Source organism: Camelus dromedarius, chromosome 22 (assembly GCF_036321535.1).
Source record: "Camelus dromedarius isolate mCamDro1 chromosome 22, mCamDro1.pat, whole genome shotgun sequence".
In the NCBI taxonomy this organism is placed as follows: domain Eukaryota; kingdom Metazoa; phylum Chordata; class Mammalia; order Artiodactyla; family Camelidae; genus Camelus; species Camelus dromedarius.
In genome coordinates, this window is record NC_087457.1 from 25560578 (window position 1) to 25579639 (window position 19062).

At 36.2% G+C, this 19062-nt stretch overlaps 1 protein-coding gene across 36 annotated transcripts in view; it reads left to right on the forward strand.

Moving 5' to 3' along the window:
- Nucleotides 1-19062, forward strand: part of SORBS2 (sorbin and SH3 domain containing 2) — a 288187-nt gene that overhangs the window by 192716 nt on the left and 76409 nt on the right. For 14 of the 36 annotated variants that reach the window (XM_064477520.1, XM_064477524.1, XM_064477519.1 and 11 more), the window contains exons 3-7: nt 6970-7019; nt 11745-11837; nt 14079-14105; nt 14336-14460; nt 15411-16052. In XM_064477520.1, coding sequence (XP_064333590.1) covers nt 7010-7019; nt 11745-11837; nt 14079-14105; nt 14336-14460; nt 15411-16052 — 897 coding nt within the window. In that variant the 5' untranslated portion in view covers nt 6970-7009. The remainder of the gene's footprint in view (nt 1-6969; nt 7020-11744; nt 11838-14078; nt 14106-14335; nt 14461-15410; nt 16053-19062) is intronic. The other 22 variants (XM_064477532.1, XM_064477538.1, XM_031440294.2 and 19 more) reach the window with 10 other exon arrangements.

Consider the following 19062-nt stretch of genomic DNA (forward strand, 5'->3'; position numbering starts at 1 on the left):
GAGGATGGCTTGCTGCCGTCGTGGAGGGGGTTTGATCCTGCTGCTGTTGCTACTGCTGAAGATGTTAATAATGCTGCTATAAATCATTTAGAGGGCTGGAAATGGGCAAAACTGGATTTGAGTCCAGGTCAGCTTGACTTCAAGACCTATCCTTCCAACGCTATTCCATTCACCTATAATGTGTGTTTCTACAGTCTGATTAGTTCTTCACACGTCTCTTTGATGATGTGTCTGACTCACCAGATCCACATTAGGATTTTGGTTTATTTTCATTAGGAAAACATTTGGCTTTTGATTTGCAGAGTAGAAACCAATGGAATTTTTCTAGTAGTGTCCAAATTGAACAATGACTTTGTCTTAGAAAAAAATGCATGTGTAAGTACTTAGATGGATCCTATAATCATCCTTAAGTGTTACAGTATAAAAGTAAAAGATATCATAGCAATATTAAATTACATGACCATTTAGTGCAAAAAAGAAATTAATACTTTTTTATAAGTAAGTATAGTATGAGAGTAAATCATAGATTTTGAGGCTTTGGAATAGCATCAGAAAGATAATCATGTACCAGGTGTTTGACTTCTAACCAGTATATTTTTTAAGGAGAATCTGTACGTATTTTGAAAGTCTCAGAAAGGAAATTGCTAGTTTCCTTGAAAAACATGGTGCTTTTCAGGAACTTTTTTTCCAGGTATCATGAAATTTGGTATAATTAAAAAGAACATTTTGTATATTTTTATGAAAATAATCAATGGCTTCATGTCCTTTTGTTCATCACTATTCACAGTAATGATTTTGCCTTATGCCTAGAAATGACATTAAATGTGTTCTGACCCCAATATTCATGTATGAATGTCGTGGATAATTTGGCTTCTGAATACTAAAGACCCATTTGCAGGCACCATTAGCTTAGTAACACTGGAAGGGATGGAAAGTTCTTAGTGGAGGCGTAGCACAGACCACATGCCCTCATCATTGACTGTGATGATCTGTACACCCACTCAGAGGCAAAGGCATCATATAGTGGCTGTCAACTGAGAGAAACCATTCAGAAAAGGGGTTGATGTGGATCCTCATTTTTTCTAAACTCAGGGCCTGTAAAGAACATAATAAACTACTTGGGGTATTTCCTGTGAAAATTTCAAAGCAGCATATTAATACATTAGAAAAGATAAAGATAAATATCAACAACCTAAATTAAGTCATTTGGCTATAATTGAAAAGTGAAATCATTTGACATTTCTGAATACTTCTAATCCTACTCCAAAGAGAAAGAGGAATGCATAGACCACTCAGGGTAGTTTCTGTGGAAAGAGTGGTACGTATGATCCCATTTCAAAGTAAATTCAGGCTAGAATATAGTGCATAACATTAATAGACATATTTTTATTTCTGTGTTTAAAATATATCTCTAAAAAATCTAACATCCCTCAATGTTTTCTACCACTTTGACTATCTGTGTGTCGCTTTTTCTGAAGTATATGTGAACTGTGAATAGAATAACTTAAAAATAACCCTAGCAATTTACTGGATTAAAACTATTCCATGGAAAATCTTTTGGGCTCCAATCTTAAACTCCTCACATTAACTGAGCTAAAGTTTAGTCCTATAGTTGCCTTGGTGCTTAAATTCAAGTCTACAAAAATAAAATGACTAACAGAATTCTTGGCCAAAGTTGAGGAGAGGATTTGCCTCTGCTCCTCTTCAGAATGAGCAGCTCAGAAATCAAAAGAATTCAAGCAGAATTACAAGATTATGGGCACGAAGTCATGTTGGTGTCCATGAATGAACAATTAAACATCTTAGGATCCTCATTCAAAGTTAAATTACCCAATCTGTTGTCATATGCATGTTGTAAATAAAGGCTACTCTGATCTATAAGGAAAAAATTGGGATGTATGATCACTGAACAAAATTCAAGCAGATGAGATTACAGACACAGTCATGCTGTTGCCCATGCATGAAACCAGCACCATCTATTGCCGTATGAATACCAGGAAAGAAGCCTATTCCGACCTATAAGAAAAACAAATCCATGGCTATACACAAATTAGATTACATATAATGTTGCCTTTTATATAAAAACTTTGGCAAGAACTGAAGTAAATATAGCTCCACGCCACCTGCTTAAAATCATTTTGACACTCTAATGCATATAGCATGTTCTTTGCTCTGTGGATTATCTGCTGAGGTTCAAGGATGTCTGCATTTTATGGTCAGTTTTCATAGTCTTGGCCCTGGTTCAATTCCAACTCAAGAGAATGCTGTCTCTCCTAGGAGCATGCAAACACTCTAGGAATTTGATGCTTTCCAGAATGATCTGTGCTTGTTATGTAAGTACAATCAAAGACACTTTTTCAGAACAGGACAAAAGAGATTAAATTCACTTTAGTTTAAACCTTCTAAAGAGAGTTCTCAGTTGTGGACTTGTTAATGGCTTTAGGACAAATAGTGGAAACAGAATCATGCATTTTTATCAGTCACCCAAGAAGCCTTGGGTTTCGGGTTCTTGTACGGAGCTCAATCGCTGTTGCTCTTCTTTTAACAGCTTGGAAAATGTCTTGCCTGGTTAGGAAGTTAGTCATTTCACGTTTTGACGTCTAGAACAATGCGAAGTTTAAACACCTCACAAATTACATTTCTAAGCAACAGGATACATCACTTTAAAGGTGAAAAGCTCAAGGATTTGTGGCGCCTTTCTTTGTTCCTGTTGATCCTATTTTTCTTTTTGAGTGTCAGATATTTTGTAAATGTATGCATTTGAGTTCAAACAACAAATGCTGAAAATCAGCTCCCTAACTTGGTATGAAAATGTTACTGTAGCAGCAGGCTTTGTGTTCTGAGAGTTAATCTTCCTTCTGTTGGATGTTTTCTTTATCAATCAGTATTGTTCCAGCTCAATCACTGTCTTTGTCATTCAGTTTTAAGACTTAAAACCATTTTAGACATCTAGTGTTTTGACAAGGAGGGAGGGATAAATAGAATCGGGGAACTGTCTTTACAGTCCTCATTTTCTGAAGACTTGTTTATTCCTTCTTGTTTTAGCAGCCCTGGTCACAGACATCCCCTGAGGCTTTTCTTTTCCATTTATTTTGTCCATTTAAGGTTAACACATGAGGAGTTTTGCTACTGAGACATTAAAATAAATACATCTGATGGAGCTTTCTCAAGGCTCCTGCACTGACCACTGCCTTGACTTCACTGGCATCCATTCAATCCAGGCAGTATTAAGGCAACCAAGCAGAGTTCCTCAGCTATGTGCCACATTTATTTTTGTATTCTGAAAAAAGAAAGTAGAAATGTGCCTCTTTATTTGTATTAGCTGAAAAATAAGAGATAAAACTCACCGTAATAAAGTTTCCCTCATTCGCTATTTAAAAACAATTGGCCTGTGAAATGTCACTGTCAAGTTCAGGGAGACAGTGTGGTGACTCTCTCAGTGCTGGACGGGGCAGTCCTACACATTATCCCTGCCCTGCTCCTCCTGCGCTGCAGTGCTGTTCCAGGGTGGATGTGGCGCTAACACAATCAGGTGATACCCAAACACTACGCAACAACGGCCTCTGTTGTTGTTTCATCTGTGTTGTTTTTGGTTTATAGCTCTAAAACAGAAATTGGGTGAACATCAGTACTGTGATTTTATCCATTCTACATGTTCACTGCTGTGGTATGTACTGAGTAGCAGGGTATTAGTAATTCAATCTAGGCACAGAAAAGATAAAATCCTTCTCCTCTTGGTTTATAATCACATCTCATATAATTTAAGTGTATTTTTTCAAGCTATTTTATTTCTCTATTTCTCTCCTTACCCTGGCGGAGAAGATAGGTATCAATTTATTTAGCTGGTATTCACATTTAAATTTTTTTTGTGGGTTTAAATAACTTTAAAATTTTTTTCCAGTTTATTGAGATATAACTGACAGACAGCATTGTATAAGTTTAAGGTGTACAGCATAATGGTCTGACTCACATACGTCATGAAATGACGACCACAGTAAATTTAGTGAATATCTATCATGTCATATAGATACACAATTAAAGAAATAGAAAAAAAAAATTTATTTGTAATGAGAACTCTTAGGATTTACCCTCAACAACGTTCCCATGTAACATGTTAACTATACCATTTTGTACATTACATCCCTAGTACTTGCTTATCTTATAACTGGAAGTTTGTACTTTTTGATTGCCTTCATCCAAGCCCTCCTCTCTCTACCCCCTGCCTCTGGTAACCACAAATCTGATCTCTTTTTCTATAAATTTGTTTGTTCATTTGTTTGTTTTTGAAGTATAACTGACCTACAATACTATGTTAGTTTCTGTTACACAATATAGTGATTCCACGTATCTACATACTTCAAAAAGTTCGATACATTAAGTCTAGTTACAATGAGTCACCATATAAACATATTGCATAATTACTGACTATGTACCCTACACTGTATATTTCATACTCGTAATGCATTTATTTTGTAGCTAGAAATTTGTACGTCTTAATCTTTCTCACCATTTCTCTCTTCTCCTGACCCCTGCCCCTCTGGCAACCACCTATTTGTTCTCTGTATCTATAACTCTATTTCTATTTTGTTATGTTTGTTCATTTGTTTTGTTTTTCAGATTCCACGTATAAGTGAAATTATATAGTATTTATCTTTCTCTGTCTGACTTATTTCACTAAGCATAATACCCTCTAGTTCTACCCATGTTGTCATTCATGGTAAGATTTCATTCTTTTTCATGGCTGAGCAATATTCCATTGTATATGTATACCACATCTTCTTTGATCATTCATCTATGCATCAGCACTTAGGTTGCTTCCATATCTTGGCTACTGTAAGTAATGCTGCAATGAATATAAGGGTGCATATATCTTTACTAATTAGTGTTTTTGTTTTCTTTGGATAAAAGGAGTGGAATTGCTGCATCTTATAGTAGTTCTATGTTTAATTTTTTGAGGAACCTCCATACTGTTTTCCATAGTGTCTACACCAATTTACATTACATTACCAACAATGTATGAGCACTCCCTTTTCTCCTCATCCTCGCCAACATTTGTTATTTGTTGTCTTTTTGATAATAGCCATTTTGACAGGTATGAGGTAATATCTCATCGTGGTTTTACTTTGCATCTCTGATGATTAGTGATGTTGTGAATCTTCTCATGTGCTTCTTGTCCATTTGTATGTCTTCTTTGGAAAAATGCCTATAACATCATCTGCCCATTTCTTAATTACATTGCTCAATTTTTTGATGTTGAGTTGTATGAGTTCTTTGCATATTTTGGATATTAACCTCTTGTCAGATAAACTGTTTGCAAATATCTTATCCCATTTAGTAGGTGGTCTTTTTATTTTGTTGATCATTTCCTTTGCTATGCAAAAGTGTTTTAGTTTGATGTAGTTCCATTTGTTTATTTTTGCTTTTGTTTCCCTTGCCTGAGAAGACAGATCCAAAGAAAATATTACTAAGACTAATGGCAGAGAGTGTAATGCCTCTGTTTTCTTCTAGAAGCTTTATGGTTTCAAGTCTTACATTTAAGTCTTTAATCCATTTTAAATTTATTGTTTGTGCATGGTATGAGAAAGTAGTCCAGTGTGATTCTTTTGATGAAGCTGCCCAGTCTTCTCAACTGGACATTTTGATTTTATTATTAGAATTTCACAGCAGTAATGAAGAGAACCAGGCTTTCTTTAAGAAGTGAACTGTGGAGGCCACACTGAAAGAAAATGATGAATGATGACTACAGCAGAACACGTGAGGACAGGAGAAATGGTCAGAAAGGAGGAGAGGGCCAGAACCCTGACAAAGTCAAGAAAGTCAGGAAGCTCATTTGGTGCTCTTTGTAGAGGATGAAGAAAAAGCATTTATTGAAAGTCTTTATTGACAGATCATGACAGATTTCATTTCAACCCTATCCTTACTCATTCATGATATATAAATAAAAATTGTTTAAATCATCAGATGTTGGAGTGCTAATGCCCATGGGAACCGAATGCGTGATGAGGGGAAGTTCACGCTCATTAACAACAGACCCTACTCAAGGCAACGTTGCCAGGGCTAAACATCCCTCAGAGCTCTTCCTCTTTAAAAGATTTGCTTCCTGAAGAGCCTATCCTTTCTCTTTGGTTGCAGGGTATGGATAAATAAGAAACTCTAAAAACAGGCTAAGAGAATATGGCTGGGGAAAGAACTAAGTCATCTCACATATCCTAAAATAATACAAATGTTTTAAAACACTTTTCTACAAGTACCATTTTCCCAACTATTTCTAACGTATTAATCTCAACTGATACACAGCAAACACTTCAATGGGAATAATCACCATATCTGATATTGAAACAGAAATGGGGTTTGCAGTAATCATTTATTTCTTGCATCTTAATAAAAAAGATGAATCTTATCTTCTTGGAATATTTGCTCAACATATGTACTAAATACATTAAATATTCCCCAATAATAAACTGACTCAATAACAAATTGAATATAATAAATTGATTAATAATAAGGTAATATCTCAAATAAAATAAATTAAATAATACAATAAATCGAATAATGGAAGGTAATGCTTCAAAGTACAAGGGTGCTTTTTAAAATTCCAGAAGAGGATCCTTTACAACCTTTCTAGCTTACAAAATAACAAAAACTGCTATTATGAATGTTTGTGAAAGAAATTTAATTTTTAACAATGAAAATTCCTCTCCATTTTCATCCACTAATGGTTACCATTAAACAAAAACAGAAATTTCTATTTATGATAATAGGATCAATAATAATTGAATTTTAACTTGAATAGAATTATAAATTCTGCCCACGTTATTAAACTCTGATTTAAATAAGATGAATAATAATGTGATATTAACTCACAGGTATACCAAAAAAAAAAAAAACCCACAAAAACAAAAACCCGCTTTCATGGTATTTTGTTCCCCATGCTAGTGAACAAATTAATACATCATTTTTTTTCTACAGGAAAACTGAAGACTTTAATAACAAACCCTCCAAGGTCAAAATGAATACAGGTATGCTGTCTCTGTTAGTTTTAAACCCTTGCTCTCTAAAAATCATCTTGGCTCTAAATCATTAGTTTAGCAGTCTGGTGATCCTAAATGTGATCCTAAATCCTGAGTTTCTGATTAGATAATCTAAATTCATTACTTGATTTCTTTGTTTTTATGCTTCAATCTTATCGGTATCAAAAGGAGAATTTTCTGTTTTGCTGTCTTTTCTTACTCCTTTTTTTCTGTAATCATATCTTGAAATTCACTCCTATAAACCCTAGGAAGAGGTTAACCTAAACCTAGCATGCTGTTTGATGCATACAAATCTCTCCCTTAAAAGAGGCTAAATTCACAAGCAAGTTGCTCTAGTAGAAAATATTTAAAATCCCCCATTCTATAAACATTTTGTGTTGAGAAAGTCAGTAGAGTCCCAAAGCTTCACAGGAAATCATCTTAATTAATCCACAGACACAATACACTTAAAGTCCTAAGCATTATATTTTTAGATGTGAGAACAGTGTCTGCAAATAGCTTAGTAACATTGGTGCTCTGAACTCTGTATTGTGCACAGATTAATTGTAAAAGTGCTTCTCATGCTTGGTATATATGATTCTTTTTTCCATTTCATATAAGCATTTTAGCTTATATTTTCACCTTTTCCCCTCTGACAATTTTATATTCTCTTTTGAATAATTCTGGAAAACAACTTTCTCTCTGAAACTTTGTAACATGTATTTTTAAAATATCATTTCCTATCCACAAGTGATCGCTGGCAAGTTGTTTTAGCCAAGTCCCTCCACGGCAAAGGGGAAAAGAGAGTGGGAAGATATTTTCTCACCTGGAGCTGGTTGCCTTTTTGCTGTCTCTTGTTATCAAAACGCCTCGAGGAAGGATTAACAACCGCTGGTGAGAACCTGTATCTAAGCCCTGTAGACACGCAGCTAAACCTGAGTCTGCGGCTGCCCCTCAGCAGAAACCTGCTGGAACCGACCTCAGAGAATTCAGGGTCAGCTGGCCCCTGAAGATGCCATCCGCTCACAGATCTGTGATGTGCAGCACAGGCAGATGAGGATACTGGAGGCGGTCAAAACATACAAGGAAGGCTTAGAAATCAAGAGAAATTATAATCCTGGAAATGAGCCAAGTACAGCCACTTGGACAACTGGAGGTGTTGGGATATTTACATGGGAAATGAAAGAAGGAATATTATTAGGCGAAGGAGATTGAAGAAAGCAAATAGAATGAAGAGGCCACAGCCGAGCAAGGGTAACCCACACTGTGAGACTGCAAAACACCCCAGCGGGATGTGCACAGAGGAACTTAAATATTTAAGTCCTGGGGGCTTAAGCTGAACATAACTTCCCAACTTCATTTTGTGGAGTCTGATTTTCCTATTTATTACAACCCTGTTACAACAGAGGCACGATACCTGACCATACTAAAGATACCATATTCATTACAGTGCATTCGATAATTACTCTTCCTATTCATAGAATTCAATCTGTAATAGCAAAGCAGGCAAATGGAAGTTTGTAAATTTGTTTGGTTCTCCAGGTCACTTGAGCCAAGTTACTGCTACAGAAGCATGAATGCAACCCTCTAAAGCATCCTCTCATTAAACGGAGTGAGCTGGCCTCCATATGGAATGCTAATTTGCATAATTACTTTGATTATATGAGTGAATTTACACAACTATGTATGCATGTAAAATATGACATTCAAATACACACACACAAAATTGATTAGAAGTGACTGGAACCCTTTGTTTTTAAATTCTGAAGGAATACTATTTAAACCTACCACTTTTGAAAATTAACATAAATAATACTGCAGGAAGTTGAAGAAAGCTTTGTCACTGTATCTCAAAATGAAGTAGAGATTAGTTCCCAAATATCCAATAAATACCATTACTCTTCATTATTTACCTATCAATCATTAAAAACATATATTACTATTTCAATGTTTGTGTGTCTCCGTCACTAACATTTAAAAAAAAAAGGTTCTTTTAAATCAGCACTTGGTTTTCAGTCAAATACAAACTTAATGAGCCAAGGGAACTGTCGTACATTTTTCATATTAAAGTATCTACGTAATGTATAAAAATATATAAAACATGCAATATTTGTACTCAGAATTTTTGACCCACTATTTTCTAAGGCAAATCCTAGCTATGGAAGAAAGGAAAGAGAGAAATATATCAGAGGAGTCACTGTATGTGGTTTACCCAGGTGAGTGTTTTCTGGCTAGAAAAGCAACCTAGAGTCTTGCAGCTGCGTGGAAGACAGGGCAGGCCATTAATGGGTGTGAGAGTAGCACTCAGATTCTTTAGGATGACCTAAACATGCCAGACAGCCTCCTCATTGTGAGATCTTACAAATAACTTTAAGAAATAGCAGAAAGTATCAACGCATAACTAAGTAGAAACACAATACAATTTCTCTGTTCTGACAATTTCACAAATGCCCCAACTCTTCAAGTTAACCTCTTTATTAAACTGTTAATAAAGACAGATTCTCCATTCATTTTATCTAGTTCTTAGAATTACCCAGAATACAAAAATCATTTAACCTAGAAGTTCCCACACTTTCTTGGTTCACAATGCCAAGACAGCTCAGTAATTTTTCACTGCGCTCTCCAGCCAGAAGAAATACCAAACAGTTGTATTTATTAAGTAGTTGGGGGAAAACAACTTAATAAGTACTTATGTTCTATCAACTCAGAAGCAATTTGAAAAAATAATATACTTCAGTTGAAAAAATAGTCATTTTATCTCATTCTTTATGACCACAGTTACTTGTTAAGGGTTGTGTATGCTTACTGGGCACTGCAAAACTTCTCAAGACATGGAATTAGAATGTACATCACCACTCTCATTTACTGGTCCAACATTATTTCACAGGGTACTTACTTTGCATCACAGCAATCACCAAAAACTCAGCTTTTCAATGCTATGGCATCATCCAAAGGCAGACAGCATCAACTCTTATGTTGAAACTGGGAACTACCTCGGGCTAGGTGTGCATGCAGTGCCTGACAGATATCACTGTGCTTTCCTCAAAAAATGTGAACTATGTCCCCAAACGCTTGTGAATCCACTGAAGTGGCCCCAGGAGCACCTCAACACAAAGTTTTGGAAACCAAGGGTTTAGCCAGTGACTAGGCTCTCCTCATTCTGAAGTTTCCCTTTGCATCTCTGCTTGTTTTCAGATGTTCAGAATTAAAACAACTAGAAAATTAAAACTGTTAGCCTTCCGTTTACACTTTCAACAGGCTGGACTGCACAACCTTTTGGGACAATGATAGGGGCTATTTACTGCATATTCAGTAATACTACCTCCCCTCGATCAGAAACACTCAGCCCTTGTGGCTATTTTCAGTCTGTAGAGTTTGCTAAAATTCTCTTGGTGCCTCTCTTGAAGATATCTTTAGTTGCATGTTTCTTTCATTTATGTCTTTCTATATTTGGTCTTTGATTTAATTTATTTGATTTCTTTTCTTGTGTTGTTTCAACTCATTTTTCTGCTTTAATTATTATCTGCATTATGGAATTGTTACTTTAAGCATACATTTAAGAAGTTGTATTTTGACATGAGAATCATTCTACCACTTTTAAGGTCTGCTGACCCAACTACTTGTGATTTTACCAACAATTAATGCAAATCATGCTTTCAAAAACTCTTAAATTCCTTCATGTCCAATAAACAAAGTGGATACACTCCTTCAGAAATAAAAAAAAATGTGAGACTAGCACGTGACAATATATAATGATTATGTTACAATGTTGCTGATGATAGTATTTGTGTTTCTTGTCATAACTTCCAGAAAGAATTAAATTTAAGTTCTTTCGGTTTCAGGGGAATGAGCAAAACTATTTATTGTGCATTCCAAATACAAAGGAATGTGGGAATGGAACTGGAATCTGTTCATAAATAGAACATTAACCTTCCTATTTTAGAAGCCTTGTTACACTAAACTTCTCATATCACATTAAAATATTTGCTGAGTGTTCACATATTTTGCTTTGTGGTATGATTTGCTTAAGTGTAAATAAATAGATCATATTTATATTATGCAAAAGTATAAAAACAAATTAATTTTTTAAAAACATGGTCATTTCAGTACTGTATATATCAATATTCTCTTTCATTTCAATTACACTAATTATTCCCATAACTAACTATAGGAAGACACAGAACTTCCATAATACCATATGTTTCTTTATGAATCTTATCTATCAAATATATTATGCCTGTATCAGCTAACAACTTTTACTTTAAGCAGTCCTTTGAGTTGTCTTCAGGAATCATAACAGCTAGAATACAGTAAAATCTAAATGATGGATACAAAAGTATACCATAGCTGTTAATCCTGAAATACAGGTTATCCATAACTCTAAAAGCTAGTTGCACTGCCTGTAAATGTAATAATTGAATTTAAATGGTATAAACAAAGTTGAGTTCTATACTTGTGTCTTTTCAAAGAAAAGCCATAAAACGCTAAGTATAAAATATGAGTTTTTACCAAATCATTGGCATCTATCTCTAAGACAGATCCCTGGCTTTTTCTTCTGTTTTGTTTTGTTTTAAGTTTGGGGTGGATGTACATTTTGCAGACGTATCCCATGGTTACCAGTTCTGACTGTTCATCTTTCTCATAGATGTCTGACACATTGCACTGAAAATGCATGATACTGCATGTGCTTTCTCCTTTGCTGTGGCCTCTGCTTCATCATTTTTTTGCTTCCAGATAGCGGTGGGTGTGCTCGCAAACGTGCCGCCATGTCTGTTACATTAACATCTGTGAAGAGAGTTCAAAGTTCTCCAAACCTATTGGCTGCAGGTATAATATCACTAACTCACAGAATGTCACACTTGAATGGCTTTCTCTGACCTTTCTCTCCTTCCAGAATTATCCTGTTTGGATGACGAAAGTGACCATAAATACCTTTCTAATGCCCCACGAGTTCTTATTTTTCTTGTCTCAAGAATAGCTCCCATCCCTTATGACTGTTTTACTCTAAAAATAAAAAAGCCAAAGGAAACTGATATCTTGTAGAAAACATTTAAAAAATCTAATTAAAAACAACAGTCACTGGCCAAAAATGTGTTAAGTAAGTGCAAATGTTAATAACTATGTAAGTTTTTGTATCCCATGAACTAAAGTAACATCATATTTAATTAAGATAATTCATAGGGACTTTTGTTGTTTTTTACCTAAAAACTGTTGGGGGTGGGGGCACAGAGGGTCAGGGAATAGGATTTGTAGGAAATTGAATCTTTATTAAATTGCTTCTTTGCCAAAGGTTGCAAATGTAATGATAGCATATTAGTTTTGGGGAAAAAAAACCTTAAACCTTCCTTTAATCCAATCAGCAAAGACACTTCCAATATATATTTTTAAACATCTTTGTCCAATTAAGATTAACCTACACCCACAAGTATATTTATACTCTAGAATGTAATTGGGAGTGTGATATTGTAACATCCACTGAAGTGAATCTCTTTATAAATAAATGTCTGTCATGACTTCAACCCTGGTCTCTCTAGACTCTGAAATATACCCACACCTTTTGGTGACTGGTTGGCTGTTTGACTGGTTTGATTGTTGGTTGATTAGTTGGGGATTCCTTAGTTTTTGGGGTTTTTTTGTTTTTTTAATAATATTTATGGGTTTTGGAACAGAAGTGGAAAAGGGATGAAAAGTGTTTAAGTAACTCTAGTTCTCATTGTGTGTATTTATTGTCTTTTACACACATGCATTTAGTAGTTATTTAAATATTCAGAATGTCCTTGGCTTTAAAGTCACTCGATCCTAAACTACCCAGCTTTGCTGAGGAAAAAACAAGCTTCCATGTGGAGAATCCCACTCCTGCCCACCACCTCCAATCCATAAATGGATTTTAATGTCTAAGTTTAAATGTGAGGCCGGGTGGTTCCATAATATATATTTTTAAAAGTAAACTGCATTGCAGTGTATGTTGTATGATCTCATTTTGGTTTGAAAAAATTTCTCTTTATATTTGTACATGTTTGTTCATGTGTACGTGAGTATGGAAAATGTTAGAAAAACTACAGATGTGTTTACATTGGTCACCTGAGGAAAATGGGAGAAGAGAAATAAGAAAATAAATAAAATAAAGTCCAGGGACATCAGGTAATTGGTATGTCTATACCATGAGTAGCACTGTCATGTCAACCAAGTAAAATTCTAGCCCACGCTACTCAGATGTGGACCACGAAGGCACACGCTAGCGGATGTGGCACTGCCTCAGAAATGCCTCGTGGTTATCATTCATAAAAGTAACCACAGAAAGAAAAATATTAGATTGAATAGAGATTGCCATTTTGGAGAGTCAAATCTAGAATATTAATCATTTTGTATCATTCATCTTAATAGAAAATAATGCTTCAGAATAAAAAAGAATAGAAAAGATTTAATACTTTAATATAAAATAATCTTCAGTAATAAAAGTAGGCAGTGACTCCGGACCATTTTAAATTTTGTTATCACTCCTATTATACCAATAGGATTAAGATTTCTAGAGAATGAGGTCCCCTCAATTTTAGATCTAATTGTTGCATTAAAATTGGATCTGTTTTGTATTAATTAAACATGTAAGGTATGATCCACTTTTCAAAGACGTTTTAATTACCTTTTGAGGAGAGAAATCAGCCTCTTTGCCCACTCAACCTATATGCTAGCCTTCATAAAGAGAACTTATTTGGCATAGAGACTTAAGATTAATAAATATTTATTGCTTTAACTTGATATTTAGAAATTCATATATCCAGCTTAAACAGTAATAAGATAAAACTGACTGGTTGCGGTATTACTGAGGGGAAAAATTGGTGTTTGATAAATGCATTAATTATATAGTATAGCTATTCAATGAATTATATTCTAATTGAAGTAAAAATAACTGCACAAACTTCTTTTAGTATGCTTCACGTACCCAGAGTCTTAGAACTGAGGTCATGTTTGCAAAACAAAAAAAAAGTACATGGTTCTTTACCAACTGATCTTTACTGGATTGTTTCTTTTCACCCAGAGTATTAATTTCAACATTTCTTTCTCTTTTAGGGCGTGATTCTCAGTCACCAGACTCAGGTACAAAAGAACTATTCTGAATAACCACTACATTTGTTGTGAGTTTTTTAAAAATGTATTCTTAGCTACATGGTTAACCCTACAGTAAACTTAAATTACATACACAGCTACGCATATTTAATTTCTATAAAGTAAACTTCACTTTTGGAAATAAAAATAAATTTTACTTTAAAATTGTTAAAAGTGAATGTAGATATTTTTGTATCCGATTTGTTTTCCCTTAATAAAAGCTTGGAGATGTTACAATGATCGAAATCAAGAGACACTGAATGGAGACGCTACATATTCCTCTCTTGCAGCAAAAGGTTTTAGAAGCGTTCGACCAAATCTACAAGAAAAAAAATCACCAACTCAGGTAATCCTGCACACTGCTGTCTACAGTGTGATTTTTAAGTACAGTTATTAGACCACTGCCCCGCAGCCTCGATTTTAGTAACGTGCATATTTTGGTGTGTTTTACTTTTAATATGTTGTTGCTTTTGTATTTGTATTGCTTGCCAGACTTGTTTTAACAACCTGGAAGACAAGTCTTCGTTTCAAAACAGGTTTTGGTTTTTGTTTCTGATCCAGCTGATAAAGGCAGGACAGTTGCTAACAGAATTTTTAGGATATTTTCTAATTCTTCAAAAATTGTCAGCTGATGATTTGGGTTTCAAAGTTATGAGGTCAGCAATATATTATTTACTCAATAAACATGAGTTATGCAACTGTTTATTATATTAGCAAAGGAACTCCGTGTTGGAGATACTAGTAAAGCTATGTTACAGTCATAAAAAGTGCTATCAAAACGATGTGACTAAATACTGTATGTATATCCCTCAAGGTCTAAAAATATGCCAAGAGAACATATTTTCACTTTTTTTTTTTTTTTTTTTTTTTTTTTGGCAGGGGAAGGTAATTAGGCTTACTTATTTTTAGAGGAGGTACTGGGGATTGAAACCAGGACCTCGTGCATGCTAACCATGCACTCTACCACTTGAGCTATACCCTGCCCACCCCCCCAAATTTTCACTTTTAACCTAATTTCCCAGAATATAGATGGAGACAAACTTTATAATATATTCTTTATAAAACAATTTTCCCTCAGAGGGCAACCATCAATAATAAATTAAAACGTATTCTAAACAAAATTTAAAAGATCATTCAATCTGGCCAACAAAACGTACAGCATAATAAGAAAGTATGATGTTGTTTTACTTTCTTTAAAGGTAGAGTTAACACTGGTTTCTTTAATGACTGACTTTGACTTTCTCTCTGTTTCTCCCTCAACATTATTTCTTTCTCCGGATGCTTTTGGTAATCCAGGCACCCCTTCCACCACCCAGAAAAGAGAGCTTTTGTAGCTCCTTGATAACCAATCACACAAAGGGTGACATTTTAGACCAATTAGTAACTAACACACCAATCCCCTCCTGTGCAGAGTACTTTACTAATAAAGCACCTCTTCAGGGAACTATGCATTCTAATGACGACCCCAGCCAGACAATTGTATATTCTGAAGAATCTAACACAACTGTGTCATATACGCAGAAAATCACTAATCCGCTACCACCAGCTTCCAGCACAGGGCCCTCACCAAAAGCTGACATGAGTACCCCATTTCTCCAAGAGGACTACATGCAAGACTCTCAGACTCGGAGAATTTCTACATTGAAACTAATCCATAACCAGGATCCGGGAAGCAGCACCCCCTTTAATCCTCCACACTTTTCCAAATCTGTTGAAGTACCACCATTTCTCAAACGGCCTTGCTCACCACCCTCTAAACCAGTGCCTGAGATACACACAGCATCTCTTTCCATTCAGATAGCTCCCCTTTCGGGCCACGATCCTGAAAGCCACAAACAGCCACCTGAGCTTTCTCCAGAGACTGCAAAGATACCTCTTCCGCCAGAGAGACAAAAACCTGCAGCTGGTGCGGCCTCTCAGTCCTCAGACTGCCAAGTGGTACCTTACACATTCCAGTCTCTTCTTACAGGCATTCTGTAGCGACCCTAACTCCTTTGGTTTGGGCTCATATAACCCAGTGCTTTGTTAGCTTCCCATCAGAAAGGGAAAGGAGAAAGAAACCATCTTCGTATTCAAAACCCTACTAAATTCATCAATAAATTTCTAGGTATCTTTTAGTTTTAAAAATCTACAGATCTTTTATCCAGAAATAATGTTTCAAAAGTTTCTTCCTTCTAGGTATTTATTAGAAATCACTGATGATTGGTTCTCACTTAAGATTGAAAAGCACTTTAAAGCTATGAAGAAATATTTTTCATGTCAGACCTTTGAGTGCCTAGATTTTACTTTACTTACATGTGTAAAATCTCTTAAAATAATTCTCCATTATAATTCACTTTGGCAAGAAACATTTATCTTAACTTAAGCAGAGCTTATTTTTTTTGTGGCTCAATATTCATTTTCATTGAAATTTGATCAAGCCTACCCTTTAAAATGTATCATTTCAGAAAATATGTAAATTAATTTTTAGTATTCAGACTCTCAAGAAGGATCTTTTTTTCTCTAGATGTAAAATTCTCCCATAGCGTCATTCTGCTGACATTTGTTAATCTAGTTAAAAGAGAAAACTGTCCCTCTTCTTGGCTTTTCCACAAAATGTTACAATGTTAAGAGCACAAGCTTTAAGGATAAAGTACAGATTTCAATCCAAGCTCTATCATCGGCTCTGTGATGAGGCGACCATCCTAACTTCTCTGTGAGTGTGAACAAAGAAATGAGAATATTAATTAACCCCTAATTCATAGGTTGTGTTAAGACCAAGGACATAGCAGAGGTCAAGCACTTAGGACAGAGCAAGCCCTGCATAGACGGTAGCCATCTGTAAAGATAAAATACTAGCGACTGCAGCAGGAATGGGAATCTTGACAACACTAGTACCTGAGTAAATAATCTGTGTAATACTATTTCATGTAGCTGTGCTATCATAGATCATCCAAGACATATTGTTGAAGAGATATATTTTTTAACTACGTAGAAAACCTTCAACAGACGTCTGCCTGACACCAACATCCTCTCCCTTTCCCCAGCGCCCACCAAGCAGAAGTGTCAAGCTCAGATGAATAAAAAGACAAGTGGGTGTTTTCATACTTCTGCTAAAACTTCTCCTTCATCAGCTAATCATAATATGCAAAATCCATTCATTAGAGCAAATTCTTTGAATTAAGTTAGTATCTTCTGAGAGCCCTTATGAAATAATACAATAATAATAATAGCAGCTAACAAATACTAAGAGTTTACTGTATGCAAATGCTGTTCCAACTTACTCATATTTATCACTAACTCCCATGAGCCCATGCGGTGGGGGGAAAAGTCAGGCTGACACACTACAGACAGGGCTGCGCTAGTGTCAGAGAGCTGACTTACGTGTGTCTCAGGGCACATGCCTGGAAGCAGGTGTAGGGGACGTCATAGCAAACGCCACCACGCTAACAACTCAGCACACTCATCTGACGTGTTCTGGTTCTTCTCAATCATTTTATTATGCTTGGCAACTGTCTTCCCTATGGTTTTGTCACTATCCAGGCTGACTAGAGATGGCTGGTTTCATTATACAGTCCCCAGAGAATCAGCATGATCCCCAAGTTAAGATCTGAGACGCTGTCACTTTTATTCATTCAACAAATATTTATATGTGTCAAGTCTGTTCTAGTCACAGAGCTGGATTTGAAACCATTGATTTGATTGATGATTAAAGTCTTGTCGGGGGTGGAGGGAACAAATATTAGCAAACACTTAAATAAGTAGATCACATATGTCAGAAGGAGGTTATGTAAATAAGCAGCCCTGAGCAGGGATGTGGGAGGGCAGAGTCCATGTTAAACAGGATAGTCAGGGTCCTCACTGAGTAAACGGAACAGCTTTGAAGGCAGAAGAACATTCCCGGCAGACAGCGCATCTAGTAGAAAGGCTCTGAGGCTGAAGCACGCCCGGGCTGCTTATGGACCAGCAAGGAAGACGGTGGGAAGGACGGGAATTAAGTGAGGCACAGAGTAATAGGAGGCCAAGGCAGAGGTGACAGAGGCCAGATGACAGAAGTTCCTAAAACCCACTGCAAGGATTTCAACTTTTACTCTCAGTAAAAACGGGAGTCACTAGGGGATTTTTGAGGCTACCGTTATTCTTATTTGACTTACAGTCTAACAGAATCATTCTGGCAGCTCAGTTGAGAACAAACTATAGCGGGGCAAGAAGGAGAGTAGGCAAACCACTGAGGTGGCCATGGCAACACTTTCAGTGAGGAATGGTGGTGGCTCCGAGCAAGGGGGAAGCAGTGGAGGTGGTGAGAAATCGAATTCTGAATGTATTTTGAAAATAGAGTAAATAGAACTTCCTGACAGATTGCATGTAGGAGGCGAGGGAAAGAGTCAAGACTGACTCGAAAGTTTTGAGTCTTTGCCACGGGGAAGGATGGAATTTGCCATCCTTTGTCCATCGAGACTGGAAAACTGCGGGTCAGAGCAGGTTTGGGGAAAGATCAGGGGTTCTATTTGGGACGTGGTGAGTTTGACGTGTCTATTAGACACCACACAGAGAGGTCCAGGATGCAGCTGGAGTTCAGGTGAAAGGTCCAGGTTGGAGATAAAAGCCATTGGCTTACAGATGGGTTTTGTAGCCATGAGGGTGAATGAGATGACCAGGGCTTGAGTACAGAGGAAAGAGGAGGCCCAGCGACTGAGCCCACGTACATCCCAACAGAAAGAGGAGTGCACTAAAGAAGTGTCCACTAAGGGAGGAGAAAATCCAGAAAATGTGGCATCCTAAAAGCCAAGTGAGAAAAGGATGAGGAGAAAAGATGGTTAACTGCACAAATGCCTCTGACAGGACAAATGTAAGATGACACTTGCTAACTTGTCACTGACTTAGAAGCGGGGAGGGGACTTTTTTTGGAGTGAGCTTAGGAGAGACTGAGAGGAAGACGATCTGTAAGGGATTATTAATTTAAGACCTT